This window comes from Epinephelus lanceolatus, chromosome 7 (genome assembly GCF_041903045.1).
Source record: "Epinephelus lanceolatus isolate andai-2023 chromosome 7, ASM4190304v1, whole genome shotgun sequence".
Lineage (NCBI taxonomy): Eukaryota > Metazoa > Chordata > Actinopteri > Perciformes > Serranidae > Epinephelus > Epinephelus lanceolatus.
This window is the reverse complement of record NC_135740.1, coordinates 44036492-44062383: the sequence shown is the minus strand read 5'-3', so window position 1 is coordinate 44062383 and position 25892 is coordinate 44036492. Positions and strand designations below refer to the sequence as shown.

Genomic DNA, 25892 nt, shown 5'->3' with positions numbered 1-25892 from the left:
TATATTCCTTCTGTTAGAATGATTTTAGAGCAGGTGAACTTCTCCCAGTGTCTGTGTCAGACTGGGAGCTGTGGTGCTGCTGTGTTTGACCAGCAGGGGGCAGAAGGTCAACAACTCACCTACACCAAAGATAAGTTATGACTGACAGGAGGTATCACTCTGGTATATACATATGTACACACACACACACACACACACACACACACACACACACACACATACATATATATATATATATATATATATATATATATATGGGCACTGATTAATGTTCATGCATTTCACAATAGTTGTCACTGGTTACAGTTAATGTATGTTGGTTAATTGTGACATATTGCACAATGAGTTAGGTTATGCATGCGGTTAGTGACGTCCCGCCTGTGTAGCTATGAGAAAGCTAAGTGAATAGGTGAGCTATGGCTAAATATGGGGTACTTCCTTGTTTAGAGTTTGTATTTCTGCTGCCTTCTTGTTAGCCAGACACCTTGGCTTTCTGCTACATATGTATGTATTTTCATGATGAACATATAGCATATGATTATGATATTTCTTATTTTGTGTGCACGCACTATTGTCTTGTGGGAAGATGTTATTATCTTGTTCTCACAGTATGATAATATAATAACTTGTTCCTGCGAGATAACAACTTACAATAACTTAATAACTCACACAAGATAATAAATGTCACCTTTCAGGACTGTAGGGCCTCTGCATATGTGTTGATCTTGTCCTCAGTGTGACTTTGTCTGTGGTACATCACACTGGTGTTCCTCAGGGTCATCTGCTTAGCCCACTGATGTCCAGAGGTGGACAGTAACTAAGTACATTTACGCTACTGTACTCAAATTCAGTCTCGAGGTACTTGTTTTTCACTTGAGTATTTCCATTTTATGCTACTTTGTACTTCTACTCACATACTATATCTAGGAGGGAAATATACTTTTACAGCACATTGATTTTACAGCTGAAGTTACTTAAACACAACCTTACCTATGATACATTTATAAATACAATTATTTGAAAAGTAAACCAACTGATCTAGTTTAACAGTTTGACTCCCTAAGAGAGCAAATTATCAATGTTTTATTAAAAATCACAGATGACAGAAAAGCCCAGGAACTTCCAACAGATTTGATGTATGAGAGCTTAGCTTTTTTCCCTCTTCTCTCTCCCATTCATCCTCTCAAGATCCTTCAGATTTATCTGGTGACTCTTTAGAGGGGCCCGACCCCTGGGTTGGGAACCACCAGATAAAACTATCTAACTGTATAAAGTAGCTCCACCTGGAACTACTTTTAAGAGATGAATCCTATAGTGCAGGAGCAGTGAGAGGGGCTTTGGAGAGATTTTACTATTGTTTTATTCAAAATTAGTTTTTTTAACTGATTTGTGAGGCCAGTTTTTAATTTAGCTATGGCATTAATTAGTTAGAAATAAAACAAAAACTAACTTTTCAGGACCCCTTTCCATTCGGGCCCTTGGCAACAAGTCCCATCTTTCCCCTTACCATGCCGCCCCTGCCTCAGGGAAACACTCTCACCTGTCTTACTGCTCCTCTGCTGCCTGGAGGAGGATTCACACTCAGCCAGGTGAGTCTGTCTGTCTGTCTGTCTCATCTGTGGGTGTAATTGGATTGAATTATTTTTATATCCCTCTCATTTGAAAAAGAATTGTTAATGTTCAGTTTGTTCAGTCAACATGGGACATTTACGAATAGAACAATAACAAAAGAGCCAGGGGTAAATCACACCAGACAAAAATATGAAAACAAGCAGCTTTTTTTTATTAGTATTGCTTAACATCCTTCAGGAAAACGACAAAACTCGAGATTTTTTAATAACTAAATTTACATAGTCATTATTACAACATCACTATCAGGTTTATTATGTTAAAAACATGTCTTCTTTTCTTGGATTTTTCACCAAACGCCATGTTTTCCCATGATAATCTTAAGTCTCAAAGATGTGAAACTTTTTCTGAATATTCTTCACAGAAACATTTCTGCCTGTAGTGATTGTCAGGCTCATGAGAGTGAGACATTTCGTTTTATCCTTCAGAGTGAGACCTCTTCGTGTTTCACCTCCTCTCTATACGTCACAGGGAATTTCCAGTGGGGAAGGAAATCAACTTTAAGAACAACTGAGGCAAACTTCACCTGCAGGACTCAGCTGCTCGTCCCTGGGATTAAACACCAATTTCTTCTGTCGGATTAAAATAATTTTCTCCCCACTGACTGTAATGACGCCGTCGTGTCGCGTCATGACGCACTCCAATTAAACCTGGTTGTTGTAAATGGATCCACTGGTTCAGCGCGAGCATGGCGAAATGATGTGTAAAAGTCAACTGAAGTGAAGTGGACTGAGGACTGTCACTCATTAGTTCATGTTGAGAATCCGACTGTTAACCTGAACGAGCTAACCAGGTAAGAACACGTTAACTACCCACTTTATGTTATAACTACACGGCTGTGTATTTGCATTCATTGCCGTAATGTTACCGTGACCCGTTATAACAGTGGCAGCCTGCTTTGTTATGCTACTCACTTCCTTATTAGCCAGGTAACTCTGAGAGCGTCACACCAAACTCTGTGTTAAAAATGGGAACTCGAGGTTTTCTTTCTTGTCAGCAAACATAAGAAAGTCTTACATCAGCACTAACGATTTTTTTTGTAGTTATGACAGCCACTTGTAAATTCGGCTTGTATGTTTACGACATGAAGTCCTTATTTAAGTCGGAGTTAGAACTTTACTTATTATAGCTTCAGTCACTAAATGTCCTACAGCAGTCCACGGTTTCTTGGTAAAACAGTGTGGAAAAGCTGAAGTGTGTATTTAAATCGGACTACTAATTAGGTTACGTGGATTTTACACTTGCCGAAAACATGATTGAATTCATCTGACTCTAAAATGTATTTATTTATGTTCCTCAGTTGAAGTTCCTACAATGAGAAGTGAAACAACCGTTAAACATGCAGGTTTTTGAACGGAGTTTCGTGTTACGTTCTCCGCATACGGAACCTGTGGGGGCTAGCTCCCAGTTAGCTTGGACAGGTAGCGGTTAGCACCGACTCTTTCAGGATATTCTGTAATACAAAGCCAACAGTGTCTTTACTGCTGTCGGTGCTGTAGAACTGTTGGTTTATATTAACTGTTTATTTTTTGAACGGTCGTTTTAACGGCACAAACGACAAAAACAGCCCGACAGCGCTAGCTAACTGTTAGCCAGAGGGCTAGCACCGGCGCGTTCATGTGCAACCGGTGCGGGAACGCGCGGTACCAAGCAGCAACAAGTGTCAGAGGGATTATTTATTAATAGATAATAATACATTTTACCCATCATAATATACACAGAACTGTTTTTTGGGGGGATTTTAAAAGGGAAATTATAAACAAAATATATAATGAAGTGTATTAAATGTTTGTTTTACATTAGTGGTTGCTTACGTCATTTCCATCATCATTAGTTCATCAGACTTTGTATTTACCACTGCATGTCTCACTGTTGGTGTAATATAAGTGTCGTGTTTGACCTTTGACTGTAGACATCATGGCTGGAGACGACCACTACCTTCATACTTCCAACCAGGTAAACTCACCTCTCACTGTTTCAGCACAGCAGGGGAGGAAACGTTGTGTTATATGAGATTGCAGTTAATAAAATACCTTGTAATAATAAACCTTGTAGCCCTGATCCAGGACCAGAAACCAGACATTTAATTCTTAATGAAGCCTGACACTCCTTACATTGAAATACAAACTCACTATGTGAAAGTGCAGCCTAGAGAATCACGTTCCTGCACTCAGGTTGGTGCAAAGTTACAAAACAAACATGAGTACTGTGACTGAGAAGTGTGTCCTCCATTAAAGTGCAATAGATCTGAGTATGGACACTGAGGCTTCAGGAATAAAATAATCTAAGTGAACTAAGCTCACTAGGATTTTGGAGCTTTCAGCCGCATCTGACAGTCTTGATTCAGTTTATGGAGTTTGCTCAGGTAAAAACGACTAGGACCAATGTTACATGTTTTGTTGAGTTGTATACTTAAATTATCCCAAATGTTTCCAACAATGTTCAAACTCAGAGAAATCTGTCATGTGTTCGCCGTCACCTGTCAGTGGCGTCATAATTCCTTCATGCATGTGTGTCAGGGTTGTGGTCGTCTGCAAGAAACTGTCGGAATTGTCCAATTTTAAGCCACGTTGTCCCGATACATTTTTAAATCTTGGTCATTTTGAACAGCTGGTTTTAACTGTATTAAGGATTTTAAGTCATCGGACGTCTGTATCTTAATTTATCAGAGAAACAAACAGAGCAAACATTAGTGGCAGCTCAGCTCCAGCCCAGAGGAACTCTTGATTTCTCTTGGCATTTTTTGTGGTCACTGTAGTTACCAGCCCCTCTGCCGTGAGATGTCCAGAGGAAATCTGCTTTGTAATGTGGAACTACTTTCCATAGTGTTTTTATGGTTAAATCACCTGGTTTGTTTTGGAGAGAAGGAGACCTCTGCAGATAATTGGGCTCCCTTAACAAAACCTCCTAAATGATAAACACTGAAGGAATTCTAACCGGGAGAAACTGACTGCAATGACAGCATTGATCCGTCTTTTGTTACTGCTGCACCTCTGTGCTGGCCGTGGACGGAGGCATTATATTTTTTAGATTGTCCATCTGTCAATCTCTCTCATTCTTGTAAACGAGGTATCTCAAGCTTGTCTTGAAGGGGATTTCTTTAAATGTGGCTCAAATGTTCTCTTGGACTAGCGATGAAGTGGTTAGAATGTGGTGGTTATACGTCAAATGTCAAGGTCATTGTGACCACGTCTGTCTCCTTCTTGTGAAAGTGATATCTTAAGAACACCCTCAAGGGGATTTTTTCAAATTTGGCACCAATGTCCACCTTGAGTCAAGAACAAGCTGATTAGATTTTGGTGCTCAAAGGTCAAGGTCACTGTGACCTTGTGTCAATCTCATTCTCCTTAATGCGATATCTCAAGAACATCCTTGGTGCACTTTTTTTTTTTTCAAATTTGGCACAAAAGTCCACTTGGTCTCAACATTGAACTGGTAAGAATTTGGTGGTCAAATATCAAGGTCACCATAACCTCATCTGTCTCATTCTCGTGAAAGTGATACCCCGGGAACACCCTGAAGGGGATTTTCTCAAATTTGGCAAAAACGTCCACTTTGAGTCAAAGATAAACTGAGAACTCGTGGTGAAAGGTCAAGGTCATTGTGACCTTGCATCTGTTCATTCTTGTGAATGCAATATCTCGAGAGCATCCTTGAGGGAATTTCTTCAAATTTGGCACAAATGTCCACTCAGTGATGAACCGATAAGAATTTCATGGTCAAAGGCAAAGGTCGCCGTGACCTTACGAAATATGCTTTTAGCCATTACTCAAGAATTTGTATAGTAATTATGACAAGATCAAGACCTTTTAGACCATATCTAAAAGGATAAAATGATGAAGTGATAACATTTTATATCCAAAAGGTCAAAGGTCGGCTTCACTGTGACATCATAATGGTCTTCATAAAACACTTTTCTGGCCATAACTCAGTAACAGAAGGGGAGACATTTGGTTTGGAAACTGTGCTGATTGTGCAGATCTTCTGAGCTGCTGGGTTGAAGACGTGTGGAGCATCCATGTTTTCACAGACATGGATGTAAATTGTAACTGCAACTTGACTGGTTCACAAAGGCGTACAACCATGAGGCTTTAATTCCAGTTTAGAATGAGAGACCCTGTGCGGCAAAAAAATTACATAGGGTATGTTTCGATGAACTCATTTTAAACAGAACTTTCAGATTTGGCACTAAATTTTGGATGTTTGTGGAGCAGAACATTAAATTGTCTTCAATAGTCAGACAGACAGACTTTAGATTTTGTCTCCTACGTCTACAAAATGTTAACATGATGATGAAATGGATCATTTTTTATAAATGTATAAATAGAGACTCTTCACCTCATGTATCTCCGTCAGTGTCCTGGCCTTATGTCTGACTTCTTCTTTCAGATTTTAGACAACATCATGATGGATCCATCGTGGGAGTTCACACCTTTCCCTGTGATGCATCAGACCCCGTCTGTGCGGACAGGTGAGAGTCTCACCTTTATACCTGATGTTAAAGAGCGTAATGTCTTTATTCACCTGTTGTCTCAGTGTTCAGTGAGCTGCTGTTTGTTATTCGTGGCAGAAAAGACTTTACATGGTGAATTTAGTTTCACAGAGAGTGGACGTGTTTGTTTCTTTGATCTTTAAATATCAAACTGTCATGTTGTGATCACAGCTCGGCTATCACATCTTAAATCAACACCAGGAGCTCCTGTGTAGTTTGCAAACCTGTTACCCCACAACAAAAATGTCATGTAGTTTGTTTGTCCCTCCCTCCTCAGGTATTACAATCCTAAATACCTGTTATGCCTTTTGGCTGACCTGATCGATTGGAGCCATTTACACAGACACACAGTTGTTCATCCGTGAGGAGAGACAGGAGCTGGAGGCTGAACAGACTTCCTCTGTCTGTAGGCTGCATTCAGATAATTGATTTAATGTGTCCTCCTGACCAGTGGTTGCTATTAACTCGGATCTGATTAACTGCATTTATTCAGTAATTCTGTCAGAAAGGACTTAATGTGACTTTATTGTTGGTAAAAACGTCTATGAAACGGCTTCCTGTGTTTCAGCTCTGTGAACTGATTGACCTTAAACTGTGACAGATTTGAAACCACAGAAAAGCAGATATAGTTTGGGTGTGTTGCCTCTAAAACAATAGATGTTCAAAGTTTTCATTTTTCAGAGCACTTTCAACTAAAAGTTGAGGCTGACAGTTTATTATCAAATGTTTTTGGTCCATAAATGTTCATCTGTAACTGTTTTAGGCTTCACTTATGTTGTTTTTACTAAACTTTGGTCTTTATTTCCTGGTTCAAAAACTCTGCTCTGAACAGTTGGAAGTGTTGCGTCACTGTTAAGGAAATCCTTGTTGTCTTTGATTTGTGACTCTGATGGCAGCTTCTCTAATTTGAGGATGTTCTGTGATGCTGTGTGAGGTGAAAGGGACAGGTGTGTGCAGGTGTTGTGACAAAAACAGGAAGTTAGTTGATGTGTTTCGGCTGCTGATTTGCTACTAAATGGTTACAGTTTGCATCAAAACTCTTTCCTCTCAGAGTGAATGCCAAATGTGACACTTTACACTTCCTGACGACATCATTATCTGTGGTGTCGACGCAGAAATCACAGAGAAAAAATGCTGCAGAACTCGCTTTGGGATCATTATGCTTTTAAGTTTTCATCAGTACCAGAGTAATCCAGTGGTAGTTGTCCATACATCCATGCATACACTGTAAACAGGAGCTGCTAATAGCTAATTTGGCATAATTTTAAGCCCTTTTCACACCGAGATCGCACTGCAGAGCCGCTACAAAGTCCCTTCTTTATGCCCCCTTTGCATTTTTACACAAATCCAAACGACGACGGCTTCATTCTGCTCCAGTGTGTGATTTTAGACAGCATCCTGGCATCGTGGAATCAAAAGAGGCATGACGTTCATAACGTTTAACACAACACCGTTGGCATCTAGTATGGCGTGTAACATAGGCATTGGCAGCACTTAATAAGCAGTAACAATGGCATAAACTTGGAAATAACAATCATTTACGGCCCCTGTTATGTGTTGGCTGATCGCGTCCCCTGCTCAGAGGGTGAGGACCTCATTGTTTTCCCAAGTTGTGGAAATTTTCAGTCGTTGCTCTTCTTTGAGTTAGCTGCTAACTGCTAACAGTTCCTTTCTAAATCTCCCGTGGTGGGTCGCACACATAAAGGCGGATTTATACTTGTGCGGTGATGTGTCTGTCACTGCAGTTACACCTCCAGAGCCCTAGTCAGTGGTGGGGTTTCTGTGAAGTGCTGTAAAGTTTAGTTGATTGAAAACACATATTAAACACACATTAGGCATGGCTTAATAGCGACAGTTTCAAACACAAGTACACAAATCAGCTTCACTATAACTCGCAGCATAACATGTCGTCAAACTGTCACACCCGTGCCCCCTTGATCCCGTCCTGCTGGCTGTCACTTTCACACCGATATCATTTCGGCGCTGTTACTACCTCTGTTCCTGGCTCAGAGGCGAGACAACTCAGTCCAACCACTCTGCAATTTTACCTTTTATACAGAATGGTGAGGCGACAAAATGGTGTGGAACTCTTGCCGTAAAGAGGCAGTGTAAAAGGGGCTGTAGAGACATTTTTTTAGACCTTGGAAACCCCTGGACCCATACAGTTGGGATATTAAAGAGATAAATATGATCATACAAACGGTGCATTTATGATCTCAGGGTGTGCATCACTCAGCCAACCTTACCTACATAGGTGTCTTGCCATCAGCTCAGAGTGCCTTGACATTTTGGGGTAATTTTGGGTAAAAATTTTTTCATATTTAGTCTTTATTTTGAGGCTCTGGACAGTTGGAGGTGAGCTGGAAGCGTTTTGTAAGACAATAGAAGTTTTGTTTTGGTTGCACGTGTTTTGATCATTAAGGCGTGAACAGTGGTCAAAGTGTTCAGATCCTTTACTTGAAGGGTTACTTTGGATTTTTTGAAGTAGGGTCATATGAGGTTCTTATCCATAGTCAGTTTATTACATACAGTAGATAGCGGTCGGCACGCCCCCAGTTTAGAGAAGCAGGCAGGAGTACTGCTACAGAAGATAAGTCATGTACTGCTGTGGACGGGGGCAGCAGCAAACCATTTTTTAGCCACCCTAAAAAATCCAATATCAGTTAAAAGTGTGTGCTATATTGAGAATGTTTTCATCCCTTTGCCTTTCTGTCAGACAGCCCTTTATGATGGTGAAGCTGAACAGCTTCAGTTCCTCATCTATGCCCTCGTCAAAGCCACCAGACTCCATTGACAAAAATGCTAATTTTAGCGAGCTGAACGTGGATTTTTCCTGTTCTACCGCTGCCTTGATCAGTTAGTTAGTTTGTGTCATTTGGTGACTTTAGTGAATCCAAACTAACTCTAGTTAACACCAAGTCATACGATTACACTAACCAACTGGTTGAGGCAGTGGTAGACCAGCAGCTCCTGTGTTCAGCAATGTTAAATTCCCGATTTTCTCAATAGAGCCTGACTTTGAAGAGGGCAATGTGATGGCTTCAGTTACCAGGCGGAAATCTCTGTGTGACATCAAGGCAAAGGTGTGAAAATATTCTAAATATAGCGCACACATATTAATTTTTTTTAAACGTGTCTAAAATAAGTTTTGCTGCCGCCCCCATCCACAGCAGTACAAAGCTTAGGTTCAGTGGCAGCACTCCTGCCTACTTCCACTTCCACCATCTGCAGGCGTGGTGACTGACGACTTTTATATATAATACACTGACTGTGGATAAGTAACTCATTAAACCCCGTTTTAAAAGAAGTCTTTGTAGCAGTATTAATATTGCGCTTTTTTAAAATAAAAACCCTGCTTTGATAATGTTCCTTCAGTAAAAGTATGTAGGTATAATCAGGAAAGTGTAGTTAAGATAGTAAAGTAAAATAAATATTCTGTGATTGTTATACTATTATTTATGATGTTATAAAATATCATAAATAAGTTGTAGTTGGTTGAGGTGGAGCTAATTTTTAACTGTTAACTTATGTTTTTTTTTTCATTATTATAATCATAATTATTTTCATGTTTGGTTTGACTTCAACCATCTGAACATTTTTCAATTAATTTTCTGTCAGTCAACTTATTAATTAAATGACTGATTGTTTCAGTTGCACTTTGGTAGTTTCATTTATAAACTCTTAATATGTTTTGTTTGAAAAATCTTAGATAAATGTAGTGGAGTAAAAAGTTTAAGTATATTGAGATGAAAGAGCTGCAGAGGAAAAACTTGTGAAACTGAACTTTCTCTTTGGAAAACGAATGTGTGTATTTATACTAAAACCTGCCCTGTGATGAAGGTAAAGTGAAAGGTAAGTTTCATGACTTGCTGGTATCTGTGCTCTGTGGTGACTGTGGGATGGCTCTCACTTCTGTTTGAGTCCGTTATTCTGAAGTAAAGATAGAAAGGGTTGTAGATGTGGAGAGGAAACGACCTCCTCTTTACATTCACGTCTGAGTGATTCATGTGATTCATCAAAAACCTCAGTTCCTCTTTTATCACTCTTCACTACAGCAGTCTACAGTAAAGTGTGTATATATATATATATATATATATATCTATACTGTGTATCTAAGATAGCTAGATAGATATAGATATTTTTTCAATATAAAGGAGGAAAATTATATATCAGAAAATGCAAAAACAAAAAATATATTGAAAGGCAAATTTTTAATGTTCACCGCAACAAGTAAAGTTTACTAAAGTTTACCACTGGAATAATAGACTTTTAATTAATTAATTAATTAATTTATATTAAAGAAAAAAGATTTACATTTAAATCAGAGCCTGACTGATACTTGACTTTGGTGCCGATATTGCCCCGCTAATAAAATTCTGTTATACTAACCAGTAAACTGATACTAAATACTGTGATGTAAAATATTTCCTTTAGAGATAATTCCATTTGGCTATTAATAATTAACATTTTTTGTTTGCAGTATGTAGTGAGTGGGATGTTGTTTTTTTTCCCAGTGTAAAAATCAGCTTGTTATTAAATTGTTTAATAGACTCTATAAAGCTGTGATTAATTAATTTAACAGTGCTGAATGTTTGTGTGGAAGTTGATTTTGTTTCCTTGTGGTTTCAGTGGACGGACCGTTCCTGCAGATCACAGAGCAGCCCAAACAGGTAAAACTCACCTGCCCTCCTATCGCTGCATTGATGTGGAGACCCACAGTGACGTGAATCATTTTAAGATGTGTTAAAATGTTTTCAATGTTTTATGAAAGAAGAGTTCCCAGTTTTACATTTCAAAGTTTTAATCACAAAAGTTGTTTAAGGTGGACTGAAAGCATCGTGGACTGATGGTGGGTTTTTGTTCAGCTGATAACAACATCAATAATTGAGAGATCTTGAAGAATCCAGTAATCTTATATCAGCTGATATTTACATAAACAAACAAAGTGTTTCCCCAAAGAAATTGGTAACAACTTTGGTCTCTGTTGGGTCCAACGTGTCGCTTAGTTTATTCTCTCACATCCTCTCCTGATAATCACTGATTGATCTGTTTGTCTTGATTTCTCTCAACCTGTATAAACTCAAGTTTTCTTTTTTCCTGACGTTGTGATGTGTAGCTCTGATTAATTCATCAGACACACTCTGATCAGGTCATAAATATAGTGACTAGATGGCAGTTTAAACACTGACATGGCATTTTCCCCTGAAGGTTAAGGAACTTAACATTATATTTTCAAAAAATATAATGATTTTGTCTTAGAATAGTTCAGGTGCTCTTTGTTTCAGATGCGGTGGAGCATCGATGAAACACAGAAAATCCTTCAAAGACATTAATTTAAATCATCTAAAGATTCTTTTTGACTTTTTGCCTTTATTTGACAGGAAAGATTAGGCGTCAGAGGGGGACAGAGAGGGGATGACATGCAGCGAAGGGTCGCATTTTGAAATCGAGCCAGCGACCACTATGGCAAGGACTTGTTTTGTTACATTGGATGCCCGCTCTACCCACTGAGCTACTGTACACCCCACAACTAAATATTCTTATTAAAGAATAGTGATTTAAATAAACAGTATGTCCGCAGGTTTGGCTGCTTTATTGGAGCAAATTATTTTGGCCAAAATCAAGAACACAATTACTCATTGACTTTGAAACATCATGTATTTATTGAACTTTTAATAAAAAGGGTGGATTTTCTTGAACATTAAATGTACTTTCTTGCCTTGCTGGTCGCTTTTTAGAAATAAAGTCATGAGAGTCTAAATAGTTGCTAAATCCAGCCATTAAGTCGCCAATATTGCAACACAGAGCGCAGCACTGGATTCATAACACGAGACAAAACAAGAGCATCATTGTGAAAAAGAATGTGGCACGATAATCATTTTATCTTGATCATGTTTTCATAATTGTTGGAAGCCAACATTGTAATTGAAAATGAAATTTGATTAACCACCAAGCCCTTGCCAACAGTCAAAACCTTAACACATAAAATATTATGTTACCACATCCTCCCTGCACCCATGAAGTCAAAGACAGAGTTTCAACATTTAGTTCACGAGTCAGAAAAACTACCTCTACCATTATCTGTTGGCTGTTATCTGTTCGATGATATTTGGAGGGAGTTTTGTGTTTTTGGTGTTCAGAAAGTCCGACAGCTTACACTACCAGTTCGTACATTGTAGTCTGAATCCCTCCGTCGTATTTTTGAGAAGATGACATCAGTGTCTTCATCACTTAAATCAGGATCTTTGGACATTCAGAGCCATCAGTGCAGGAAGGGTTGCTGTGTTGGGTTGTATGTCATTTAACTTTTTTTTAACTAATCCCTTAAAAAAATATATTTGAACAGATTCTGTTCAGCTTAATTATGGATGTTACATCACTCATACATTATTCTGTTGTTCTCAGGTTTATAAAGTATGATAAATATGAAGGGTAAACATTAGGGATGCACTGAATATTCGGTAACCGAATATTTTCGGCCGAATATTGCAAAAAACCACACATTCGGTATTCGGTGGAATAAGTTAAAAGCAAGGCCGAATAATAGCGGCGTGTTTTGATAACGCAATCAAACAGTGTGCCTTGACGGGCTGAGTAAAATGTCGGCAGTGTGGCGATCTGCCCGTCACGGCACTCGCATTTCCGACTAAAAATAGTTTTGAGCGAGCAAAATAGGTTTAAATCATTCAGCACACTGTGCGAGCAGCCGACAGATTTCAACCAGCAGCAGAAACGAAAGGCGAATCCCACCGATTGTGGGTTGAACGGGGGTCACAGACACAGACAGTAATGCATTCCTGTCAAATATGGCGGCCATCGGCTTACCGGCGACGGATAAGTTGGCTCCAATAATATCCTCTTCTTGGCGTGTGGACTGTCCAAAAGTACCTGAACAGCCAAGCCAGCCGAACACAGGTATGTGACGTGTCAGAGGAGAAACGTGCCGTTCACGGCCCACAAGCCTCACCGCACTTTAGGGACTGTTTGTTACTTGTGAAGGGGAAGGGGAGTGAAATGATTTTTATTTTATTTATTTATTTTATTTTGATCCCCCCTATGTTCATCACTCATTGATGCTGTTTTTTAAGTATGTATAAGTCAGTAAGTAATTTATTCCATTGAAATATCATTAATGTATTATAAAAAAGTGATTTATCTTTTTATAAATGACAAAAGGCACATCTGTCTAATTTCCGCTGTGGTATCGTGATACTACTCAGAACCATGATATTTTAATTGATATCGTACAGTGGGTCCCAATTTTGGTACCGTGACAACACTAATCTGGAGGGGGTTCATCTGCAAAAACTAATGAAAAACTAAACAACGATATTCGGTATTCGGCCAAGCACTTAATATTATTCGTCTTCGGCCACAAATTTTCATTTCGGTGCATCCCTAGTAAACATACTTTATATCTGCCTTCCTCCGCTTCAGCTAAAAGTTTAGTGGAGCTGCTAAGCATAACTGATGACAAGAGATTAATGGCACAGGAAAAAAGCATATTTCTTTGCTTTTAATAGTCCAATAGAAACTTAAAATAGTCTCTACCACAGCAGTGAGAATGAGAGTGGGGCTGCATGTTACCTGAACATGCACAGGTGCATTTATGCAGAATTTAGTCTCTTTTTTAAGCTGCTTTGAGTCTTTTTGCCTGCAAATTCATCCATTTTTTAATTTAGAAACTAACTCCTCATTGACCTGTGCAGGAGATGAAAACAAACACTGTGCAGAGAGAAAGTGCTGACAGGATCTGAAACATGAGGCAGCATTAAAACACTGAGAAGCTTCAGGTGTAACTACAGAAGATGTGACACATCTGTCTGCTGGTTGTGTTCTCGATGTTAACATGACATCGTTTGTGCCTCTGTCTTCCAGCGCGGCTTCAGGTTCAGGTACGGCTGTGAAGGTCCGTCTCATGGCGGTCTGCCAGGAGCCTCGAGTGAGAAGAACAGGAAGACTTACCCCACCGTCAAGGTAACACTTCCTGTCTGTTACAGCTCGCTCTGTCTTCCACAGACGTTAATGTGTGGTCTTCTTGGTGGTGTTTGATGTGTCTCAGATAAGACTTGCAGTACTGATCAGCTGGCGTATTGATACTTCTTCTCTTGTAAAGACATTTCAGTGTCATTAAACAGCCTCAGTTTGAGCTGTGAGGTCGTAACAAACACATGTCAACCTCCAGCTGCAGGTGTGTGTGGATCACAGTGAGCTCACCTGTCTAGTACTGAAAAGCCGGACTGACAGCAGGTGACATTTAAACTTCATTCCAGTGTGAAACGAAGAGGCTAAAAATACTGTCCAGGAAGTGACATAAACTATTTGATGCACAAAGGCGAGTGAAAGCTGCGAACACAAAGTGAGTGTGGTCGACTTTTGTTTGCAGAAACACAGTTTCCTGTTGGCTGACTCTGTCATGGTGAAGCAGTTTGTTTTCTGTAGTTTGAGTTTTTCTCCGAATGACTAACAAAATATTTCATGCAAGTGGATTTAAGGAGGACAAATACCCTGTGATTCACCGCAACACACAACCTCAAGTTTACTTCTGTGTTTATATGATGCAACAGAAGCTTTTGTTCTATACTAAGTTTCTTTTTTTTCATTACCAAAACCACCTTTGGGTAAACATCCTTATAGCTTGTCCTTATTTGCTCTCCTATAGTTTCTGTTTCTACTTTTTTTTTCTCTGCTAGTTGTATGTGCCTCTCATTAATGCTTACTGTTTCATTTCTCCATCTGTCTGGACAACATGTCTGTCCTTGTGCTGCTGCAGTTTAAAAATCATAATACAAGATCCACTTTTACGAGCTTTGTCTAGAGTTTCAATCAGCTTTAAATTTGCTGGTGAAGGCTGTGAGATGTGGGTGAAAGCTCTAGAAAAAGCTGGTAAGTTTCGGCAAACCTCAGTCTAGTCCATGTCAACTCCATTATGAGTAGGGTTGAACCAACTGTCAGTAAAATCAGATTTAGGTGTTCAATACGAATATTCAGCGATCAGTTTTTGAAAATTTCATACAAAGTTTTAAAGTTTGAACAGAGCTCAGCGGGACGTGCAGTGTGACAGTGGCATTCATGTACCATAATAAACAAGCTAACAGCGCTAACAATGGATCGGAAATGTGCAACAACATTTTTGCCATCACTGAAATGAAACAAAAGTCAAAGACTGTCATATTAAGTATGTGTGAGCTGTAAATTCACCATCTCCAAGCAGAAAAGAGAAGATAGTGTTATTTTGGGGCCATGCAGTGGAAAGTTTCTCCTCCTCTGTGCCGCTGCGTCTGTCTGTACCAAACAGAAGTGTGTAAGTCGAGAGCGCTCACTCTGCAGAAAAATCTGGGGACCAAAACGTCCCCTGAGGTGCACTGCACAGCACACTCAGTATGTTTACATGCACAGTTTAGTGGCGCTACAGTTACAGCTTGACTAGCACATCTAACTGGACTACTGTCCTTGTCCCAGTATACAAGCACGGGAGGGGCATTTATCAACCGAGGTATATGCAACTCCTCTACGATAGGTGGAGATATGCCCCCTTTCAGCTTGTTAGTATTAGACCTTTTTCCTGTTGACCTATTACGTCACAGACCAAACAATGGACAAACAAGTTAGCTACAGTTAGCTAGCTGCTAACTGGTACCATGGTGGACAACTTTACAGCTCTGTACATTTGGTCCGTCCAAAAAGTCACGGCTCTGGATGTAGATTTCTCCATGTTGTTACCGGTTTCTTCTTCTCTTACACATTTAATGCTATTGGACTTCCTGGTCAAAGCCTGGGGAGGAAACTGTGGAGCATGCTCAGAGCGCCTCGGCCAGTTTGGGTCTGATTGACTGTATACATGCAGGAGTCACATGATTTGGGTGTGTTAGTCCCACTGTGAGATTCAAGTCATGTAAACGTACTGAATGACTAGCAACAAAAACAAACAAAAAACAACAACAATGGCAACGACTTGAGTCCTAGTCGACTGACGTGAAGCTCTGCATTATTTTTTTTAAAATGTGCTCCATGAGAAATAGGGTTGGGACTCGTTAGGATTTTAACGATTCCGATTCCTTACCGATTCCTTCTTAACGGTCCGATTCCTTACCGATTCCTCTTACCGATTCCTCTTACCGATTCCTACATTATATTCATTATACTTGCTATACTTAAACAAGTATATAATAAGCACAAATACAATCATACAAATACAAAAACTTTATTCTAACTGTTGCACAGTACAATTAGATAAAAATACACGTGTGTGTGGTGTGTATTTCAGATTTAGAGCTTGTATCATCTCCCTGAGAATATATAACAACAAAAAGTGATTCTCTGATTTTTACAGTAACACTATTAAAATTAACCACAGCAATGTAATAAAAAATACTTATATGCATTCATGCTTGGGCACTGTTATTTACGTGACAACACCTGAACACAACACACACACATGGGCTGTTTGTTTTTTATCTCTCCCCTGGCTGGAAGCGGACCTCCCGCCGCCAGCCTGCGCCTTGATTAAACGCTGAAAATTAAATAAAAGAGGGAGACAGGTGTCTCCTATTTTATCTTATTTTGTTATATTTCTACTGCTCCCCTCGCTGAAAGCGTCGGACCTCCCGCCGCCCGCTCCCGTCGCCCGCTCCCGTTTCAAACACGGAAGTCTCTGTCCGCTGAGCACCCGGCGCACGCCCGGCCTGTTAAACAGCCTGTAACCATGACAACTGTGTGACACAAACTCAGTGCTTTAGTGATTAGATAATGTCGGGCTCGGTCAGGTTCGGACAGAAATATTTTTTTTATTTTATTTTATTTTTATTTTTTTTACAATCTAGGAACCGTTTGCAGTAACCATTAAGCCAAATGTGATGGAACTTTGGACCCGGTTCCAAAAAAGAACCGGATCCGGATCCCAACCCTAATGAGAAATTAACTTCTACAAACTTCTACAAAGTTAATTCAGTATTTTTTTCCTTTTAAATTTCTGAGGTTTTACAAAACTAATGCAGTCTTCATTAACCTTTATAGTTTTGGATGTAGTGTGTGTGTCACATTGATACAAATGGAGTGATGTGACTCCTGCATCACTACACTTGTATTATTCCACATGACACTGATTCATGTGGAATAATATTTGTTGATCACAAACATTGTAAAGTGACACAGCAGGCTGTTTTTAATCTCATGTGCTCTTATCCTTTTCTGCACATGATTTCAGCTCCGGATGTTTGTTCTCACTTCTGTCAGCTCTAGAGGTAAAACCATCAGTTAACCAGAAGATAATTAATCAGCATTCTCAGAACCCATCGGCTGTATTCAGTGTCTGACTTCCGGCAGACAGCGATACAGCCTCTGGGGGCAGACCCCTGATTTTTTGGCATTCCGGTTTGATTTGGCCGGAGGAGGCGAATTTCCGACTTCCGTTCATATGTAAGTAAATATGCTGAACATTGTGATGGATTCAGAGTTTGCAGTGATGCCAATTATGTTCCGCCTCGTTAGTTCACCACACGGACCGTTTAACCTGGCAACAACTGCAGCCGGCTCAAACGTGATTGGACAATATCACGTGGACTACAAGCAGCCTACAACCGGAAACCAGGGCTCTTCCGCTCTTCTTCCGGAGGCAAGATCTCCGGGGTTTGCCTACAGACTCTACATTCAGTGAATGTAGAGACTATATAGAGACTTATTAATCAGCAACTTGTTTGACAATCAGTGAAGTTGTTTTTTTTAGCAAAAATACCAAGGTATTGGTAGTTTCTGAGTTAGTTAACGGTGAATGTATTTTGGGTTGTTTTAGTCTTGTTGACAGTGAAGTAAAAATCTTTGGGTTTGTTGGTCAGATAAAACAAGACATGTTAATATCACAACTTAGGGTCTTTTTTCTGACGTATTACAAACTAAACAATAAAGTGATTAAATCGAGAAAATGAAAAATGTTTAGTTGCATCACGAAAAGGAAAGTAACCACAGCTCAGTGTTGTTCAGAATCTGTCTGAATCCCTCTCTGGTCCCGACGGACCACCGCTTTCTCAGAATCAGACACCAGAGAGCTATCAGAAATATTTCTTATTTCGATTTTGTCATTTAGAAATTACATATTTGATTTATTGTCGATATCAACCAAAAATACCATTTTATCAGTTCTTGAAATCTCCCACAAACTCCATCTGCGTATCAGATGACCCTGTGTGGTTTGAGGTTCTGTGTGAGACTCCCTCATATTTACAGGACTTTATATTTCATGGTGTTTCTGTTGGTGTTTGGAGTCTGAAGCTCCCACATGTTCTGACTAAAACAAGAGGAGACGGGAAATCCCCAGATTCCTGCTGCAGTCTGACTCTCTCTGCCTCTACTCTCTGACTTTACCGCACTTTACTGTAGAAATATATCTGAAATTTGATTCACACGAATCCAGATTTTAGACACGTCCTGACAGACGTTCTTCTCAAGTGTCGTCACATCTAATAATCCTGAAAGCAAGCAGTCGGCCGGTGATGTGAAATCATTTGTTCTTCTTTTTTTAGAAACAATTATTTAAAGACATTTTCAGATAATAATGTGCAAAAATAAATGTTTTTTTCTTAATTTTATTTCATTTAGTTCAGAACTTCCAGTATTTTCAAAAGAGGAAGGATGTAGGAAGTCCTCGAAAGACGTTTTTTTATAAAGTAGAGGATTAAAAAGCGGAAACTGGATGTGTTTGAACTCACTTGGATGATTTGGGAACTCAACTGGTGTCAAATTTTGTGGTTAAGTAAAAAAGAATTTGCATTAAAGTGATGACGTGGCAGAGATAAGCAGAGCTGAAGGAGGAGGAGCTGCCTTGTAAAGAAAAAAAAATAATCTTTTGATGTCACGTCATTAATTGACATATTTAAAATATTTATTGAGGTGTTCAGATGGATATTTTCTGTAATGAATGAGATGAGGTCATGCGAACAAAGCAGGAAGTCTTTTTCTGTGTCTCTGTGTTTGGTGTCAGATAAATGTGTTCATGGTGCGTGTTGAGGCTGCAGAGTGGGAAAACCCCTCCTGTTCTGGTAGGACCAGTGGGATGATGATGATGATGATGTTTCTGACTCACCAAACTGACATCTTTATCAGAAACGTGATTTTTTTTTCTTTATAATTTGTAAACCATCCCTCAAATCCATAATTTGTGCTGTCAAATAGCCTGTTACAGCATGCTCGTTGTTCGTATCCCGCCTCACTTTGTATCCAAGAAGTTCTCAAGAAACCTAAAGTGGTTTGTTTTACGGACTTGATTTTACAGGTCTGTAATTTCCCAATAATTCCCTCAGTCGTTTCCTGGAAAGACGTCTGTAATTTGGTTGTAGGAGAAAATAAGAATTCCCCTAAAAAAAATGCTCAATATCAACAGTAAATATTTCTTCAGTATTTATTTATTATCAGAAGCTTTATTCTTTGTAAATGTTGAAGTCCACACCTCGCTGTAGACAAACCCTCAGATTCTTACATTTGAAGTTGACCAATTGAACACTGTGTCTATTTATTACCAAATTACGTTCCAGGAATTTTTGGAAATTACTCACAAACGACAGATTTGTTAGATGAAGCTTCGTGTCCACCAAAACGGTTTTCCAGTTTGAAATGCCAGGTGCTCCTCAGGGAATGCCCAGCTGGGAGCGCTTGAGAGCGTTTTGGAGCTGCAGTGTTTTTTCATCTGAAACGCTCTGGTTGTGTCTGGTTGCTACGTTACAGAATAGCCAGTGGTTCCCATCTGGTCCAAAGTTCTCCTTAGTCATTAAAGGTCCACACAGTTTGATATATTCAGTGTCACACTTGTGTTTGGACATGTCGTCCAGCTAGTGGCTGTCCGTTAGTCACTCACTCTACAGCAGGAAACGGCACTTCAAAATAAAAGCTCTGTGCTGGAAATTCACTGTTTGGACTTGACACGCTTTGAGTCACTTGTGGTTCATTCAGAATGGACTCACAACCCACTTTTGGACCACGACCCACCAGTTGGGAACTACTGTGGTAGAGTTTTTGCTTTGGATTACGAGAAGGCAGAAGCACATAGAGAGAGCGGAGGGACCCGCTGGTCTGTGTGGGTTAATGAGAGGAAACATATATTAAAATATATATACACAGTATATTAACATATTTCTCCTCCTCTGTTGTTGTGCAGCACTTGTGCATATAAGATGTGACGGTTGGTCTTTGTGGTAGGCAATGTGTCCCCCCTCCACCTCCACTGTTACTGGATGACTAAAAAGTGTCAGTGACGAGTGCAGCGTTTTCCCAAAGCTGAACATTTTTCAGCTCTTGGCACACAGAAGAAAACCTTGCAAACATGCAGCGTTCAGCGCAGCGTAGACATTCAGCGCCTCTTTAAGCGCTGGCATTTGTAATGTAGTGTACATACATGGTGCTCCCATTGCAAAGAATTGAAAAATACACTGGTGTCAAAGGAAAACAAGTCATTATTGAGGTTTTTAAACTGAAACAATTTGTCCTTCTGTAATACAATCTGTTTAATGACTGTCAAAGATAAAACACTGTGTTTATTTAATCAGGTAATTCCCGTAAAGATCGAGTTGTCATTTTGAAGTGAGACCTGAAAACATAAGTAAAGACATAAAACAACCAATTTAAAATGTACAACATAGCACGACTTCCATGCTTCGTCCTTCTGTACACGATCATGGTCAGAGCTGGAGGACACATCATACAGGCAAGGCTTCACAAGGTTTTCCTCTTTGCTGGAATCACACACATTTCTTTCAGCGTGTTTTGCCTCCATGGCGAGCTGCTATCTGTCTGTTTGTTTGGGTTAAGCACCATTGCGTCATTTCATGCTGCGTTTCTATTGGTTGGTTAGAAGATGTAGGTGGTAACATCACACAGTTAGATGGTCACAGTATGAATTTTATCCCAGGCTGTCTTTGACCGTGACGGCCATCCTTGAACCTCTGTCAGTGTGCGACACAGGACCACCATTTTACAGCCACGACCAAAGATGTCGCCACGTTTCTTTCTTGGTAGTCATCTCTCATCTGGGACAGCCCAAAATCACACAGTGTATACCGGGCTTTATGAGCATGAGTTATTATTTTAAGAGCAGAAATTAGTTCATGACTGGGCAATACTGTTTTAATAAAGATAAGCTGCGTGCACTATATATAATAGTCATTTCTGTGAATGTATCGTGAGCACTGAATCACAAATTCAAGAGCACAAGTTATTCATTTGAGAATGATTTGTGTGCTAAAAATATTATTCTTTGCCAACATGACACCTGCTGGACTCCACAGATTTATATTCAGACACATTCACACAAACTCATTGAACATTTAATAGCATAATAAATTAGGCTGTGGTCCTTTTTAGTGTGTACATATGTACATACATATAATAAAATAGTCCTTACTGTTTGTTTCTCTGTCTAGTTTTATAGTATTTTATTACACCCTAAATGGGACATAGCTGTTCATCATTTTAAAATGTAATTTTCTGCATCTGTGCTGTTCATTTTTCCATTATCGTTTTGTAACTAATTTTTAATTTATTTTTGTTTCTGTCTTTGACGTCTGACCTTTGACTCCTCACCACTGATTGCTTGTGTTGCTGGTGATTTTTTTCAGTTTTGCAGAATAAGTCAAAAACAAAGACATTTCAGTTAAGTTTGGTTGAGAGTTTGGCTGTGGTCCAAAGAATGAGTTAATTTTTTTAATTTGTTTTTTCACTTGTTTTCTGTGAACTCCTGCACAGAATTCGGGTACATCTGAACATGAGTTTATTCAGATGTCGGTCCAGGTGCAAAACAAAACTTTCCATACATTTTTCTCTCATTGAAACAATAATTGTTAATATATACTGAAATAATGGAGTGAGCTGTGCAGCTTTGGCAGTGTGTGTGTGTGTCTGTAGTTTTACAGCTGACATCAGTAGAAGTCACAGACACAAATTGAGTTTTAGGTTAAAGAATCTTCTGCTTGTCTAGACCTGTCCGGGTTTATATTATCACAAACACACATACATACACATGCACACACACTCCTCTGCTGTTTCATGTCTGTTGGGAATTTCCTCCCCTGACACCCACATGTAATTACAAGGAAGTGGAGTTGCGTCACAAACAGGAAAGGTGTTGAGTTTCAGCTCGGAGATGAAACATCCAGAGGTGTAATATCTTTGTGAGCGCCCACTCTGGCCTAGAAATACTGACACGTTTTAACCCTTTTTTGATGACCGACACATCGCCAGCCTACTTCATGTTCATGCGACTCCATGTTGATCAGTCACAGCCGCAGACTGTTGACATTTTAACGTTTTCCACTCAGCGATTGGTCATGTTCCGTTCATGTTTCTGGACTTCTTTCTTACTTTTTGCTCAGTTATCGTTTTACTACATTTTCCAAAACGAAATAAGCCTGATACTGTTTTTACTTTGTGTTGGCGGAGTCGATAAGAAGGAGAAACCTCCCCTCATTTTGATCTTGTTAGTCACACCAGAGAAATGGAAATTAAAGTGACTTTAATTGTGTCAACCAAAGAAGTTTTTGTGATTGCTGCTGCTTTTTTTTTCTACATGTTTCTGGGTTGGGAGTGAGTTACTGCCTCAAGTGAGGGAGTTCAAGTATCTCGGGGTCTTGGTCACGAGTGAGGGCAGAATGGAGCGTGAGAAAGATTGGCAGTTTGGTGCGGCTTCTGCAGTGATGCGGGTGCTGCGCCGGACCGTCCTGGTGAAGAGGGAGCTGAGCCAGAAGGCAAAGCTTTCGATTTACTGGTCCAGCTACGTCCCAACCCTCACCTATGGTCATGAGCTCTGGGTAGTGACTGAAAGAATGAGATCGTGGATTCAAGCAGCCATAATGGGTTTCCTCTGAAGGGTGTCTGGGCTCAGCCTTAGAGACAGGGTAAAGAGCTCGGACATTCGGAGGGAGCTCGGAGTAGAGCTGCTGCTCCTTTACGTCAAAAGGGGTCAGTTGAGGTGGTTCGGGCATCTGATCAGGATCCTCCTGGGCGCCTCCTGTTTGAGGTGTTTCGGGCACGTCCCACTGGTAGGAGGCCCCAGGGCAGACCCAGAACACGCTGGAGGGATTATATATCTCATCTGGCCTGGGAACGCCTTGGGGTCCCCCAGGAGGAGCAGGAAAGCATTGCTGGGGAGAGGGATGTCTGGGGTGCTTTGCTTGGCTAGCTGTCCCCGTGACCCGGCTCCAGAAAAGCAGATGAAAATGGATGGATGGATGTAGATATTTTTAAATTTAATGCTGATTTAAGACCTAACCTGTTGTAATTGGTGCGCATGTTAATGTCACTGAACAACAGCTCTGTGCAGACACCTGTGATAGTTTGTGTTTTACTGCAGCAGCAGGTCTTAGTGTGTTTGTATTCCAACCCCACCTGGCTGTTTCGAGCTACTGGGAGTGACATTTATTACAAATATTTAGTGTGAACCTGTTCAAGCCAGGAAACCATTAAGCTGCAGCACTCGCTGTGTTTCTAGGAACTGGGTTTGTGCGTCTTCGATTGGCCAACAGAACCGGGAAGAGGAAGTGGTGCTCGTGTTTATTTACTGCGGCAGTTGCAACGTTCCTGCAGGCGAATGAATACCTGCAGTGACATGATTCTCACACACACACACACACACACACACACACGAAACAGGAACACAGTATTTTTTACATCTGATTTCCTTTATGTAAAACAGCTCAGTTCTAGTGTGAGATAACATATCATTATGAGTGAAACACTCCAGAGACAACTACAGCAAATAAACCACAAAGAAGAAACAAATTAAAAAAAAGATAAATATTTTATTTGGTCTTAAATTGCATTGTGAAGATAAATTTAAATGCAACACCATTTTTCACAAGTTGAACTTAAAGAGCTGAGACTTTTTAATGCACTCAGTAGATTTATTGCTGACAAATTTTGGTCGGAAATTTGTTAAACTCTGTCAGTGAGCAGGTCTTCTTTGGCAGGTGTGACATAAAGATGCTGATTGAACAGCATCATTGCTACACAGGTGTGCTTTGGGATGGTCACAGTAAAAGGCCACTTGAAAATGTGCAGTTTTATTAGGGTCCGGACACTATTGTAATACTAGGTCGTCTTTTTCTTCTTCTTCTTCTTCTTCTTCTTCTTCTTCTTCTTCTTCTCCTTCTTCTTCTTCCGAGGAAATCATACTTCCCATGGGTGAAAACTCACCAAACTTTGCACAAAGGTCCAGTCTCATGCCAGATATCCTCAGCTGTAAACTCAAGCCAATAGTCCTGATGGTGGCGCTACAGCAAGCGTCTGAAGTTCAAAACTTTGAAAATTTATAACAAATCAACCATACGTGCTACACCTTCACAACTGTCATCAAACTGTAGCCCCAATACGGAAGAAACTTTTGTACATTTAAATCTATTAAAAATTATGAAGTTCATCACTCTGTGTTTTTCAAAAACTGTAAAACTTCTTAAACCTATCTCCTCCCACAATTTTTGCTCAGTTGACACCCAACTTGCTACAGAGCATCTTCAGACTGTCCTACAAAAACTATGTTTCTCATATTTTTGATTTATCAAAAATTGAGCCTACAGTGCATCAAAATGTTTGACTGTAAACGGTACTGTGAACATATACATGCAAATTCTTGCTAAATAAATCTTCAATGTTCATGAAAAAAATGACAAAATTCTAGAGTCATGGTAGATGATGTGTGGCAATTGGTGCAGAATCCACATTGTAATGTAATCATCTTCTTGTGCTCCAGCTTATTGCTTAAAATTGCCTGAGCGTGACTGATCACTGTGCAGCATCTTCAAGTCTTTTTTCTGCTAGAGAATCTGCCTTCTCATGCTTGAAAATAAACCAAACTTTGCACAAAGATCCAGTGTCAATACTTCAGTGTGAAACCATCTGAGGCTTCTCACTTTGCACATAGCTCAACTAGTTAAACATCAGTTTTTCACTTATGGAGCAAATCAATCATTGTTACTAACAGATTACCAACATCTCCATGCTGTCTAGATGCAATATGTGTATTTTCAGATTTTTGTCTTAATAACTGAATTTTTTACAGTGGTTTCAAATCTGCCTTTCCATGCATGGATGGCTGCTTTCCTACACAACAGTGAATGGCTTACTCAATTTGTGAAGCCACTTTTGAGTTGCTACTTGCCAATTAGCTCAGAGTGGTAGATGACTGTCTTAGGTTCCAGAGGTTGCGGATTTGAGCCTCAATTGGTGCAGAATTCACATTGTAATGTAATTATCTTCTTGTGCTCCAGCTTATTGCTTAAAATTGCCTGAGCGTGACTGATCACTGTGCAGCATCTTCAAGTCTTTTTTCTGCTAGAGAATCTGCCTTCTCATGCTTGAAAATAAACCAAACTTTGCACAAAGATCCAGTGTCAATACTTCAGTGTGAAACCATCTGAGGCTTCTCACTTTGCACATAGCTCAACTAGTTAAACATCAGTTTTTCACTTATGGAGCAAATCAATCATTGTTACAAACAAATTACCAACATCTCCATGCTGTCTAGATGCAATATGTTTATTTTCAGATTTTTGTCTTAATAACTGAATTTTTTACAGTGGTTTGAAATCTGCTTTTCCATGCATGGACGGCTGCTAAACCTGCACGTCTGGCTTAGTCAATTTGTGAAGCTACATATGAATTGTCACTGACTAATTAGCTCAGTGAGATAGAAATTGATCCTTAGTCTCAGAGCTTGTGAGTTCAAGCCTCAGCTGATGAAAAAGGTAGATTGTGTTGCTAAATTCCTAAATGTCTTCCAATCTTTTGCATGCAG

The 25892-nt window shown here is 39.7% G+C and overlaps 1 protein-coding gene across 1 annotated transcript in view; it reads left to right on the top strand.

The window, feature by feature from the left end:
- Positions 1-2106: 2106 nt before the first annotated feature.
- Positions 2107-25892, top strand: part of nfkb1 (nuclear factor of kappa light polypeptide gene enhancer in B-cells 1) — a 43467-nt gene continuing 19681 nt past the window's right edge. The window contains 5 exon segments of the mRNA XM_033633161.2: positions 2107-2422; positions 3542-3585; positions 6019-6100; positions 10751-10791; positions 14000-14098. Coding sequence (XP_033489052.2) covers positions 3547-3585; positions 6019-6100; positions 10751-10791; positions 14000-14098 — 261 coding nt within the window. The 5' untranslated portion in view covers positions 2107-2422; positions 3542-3546.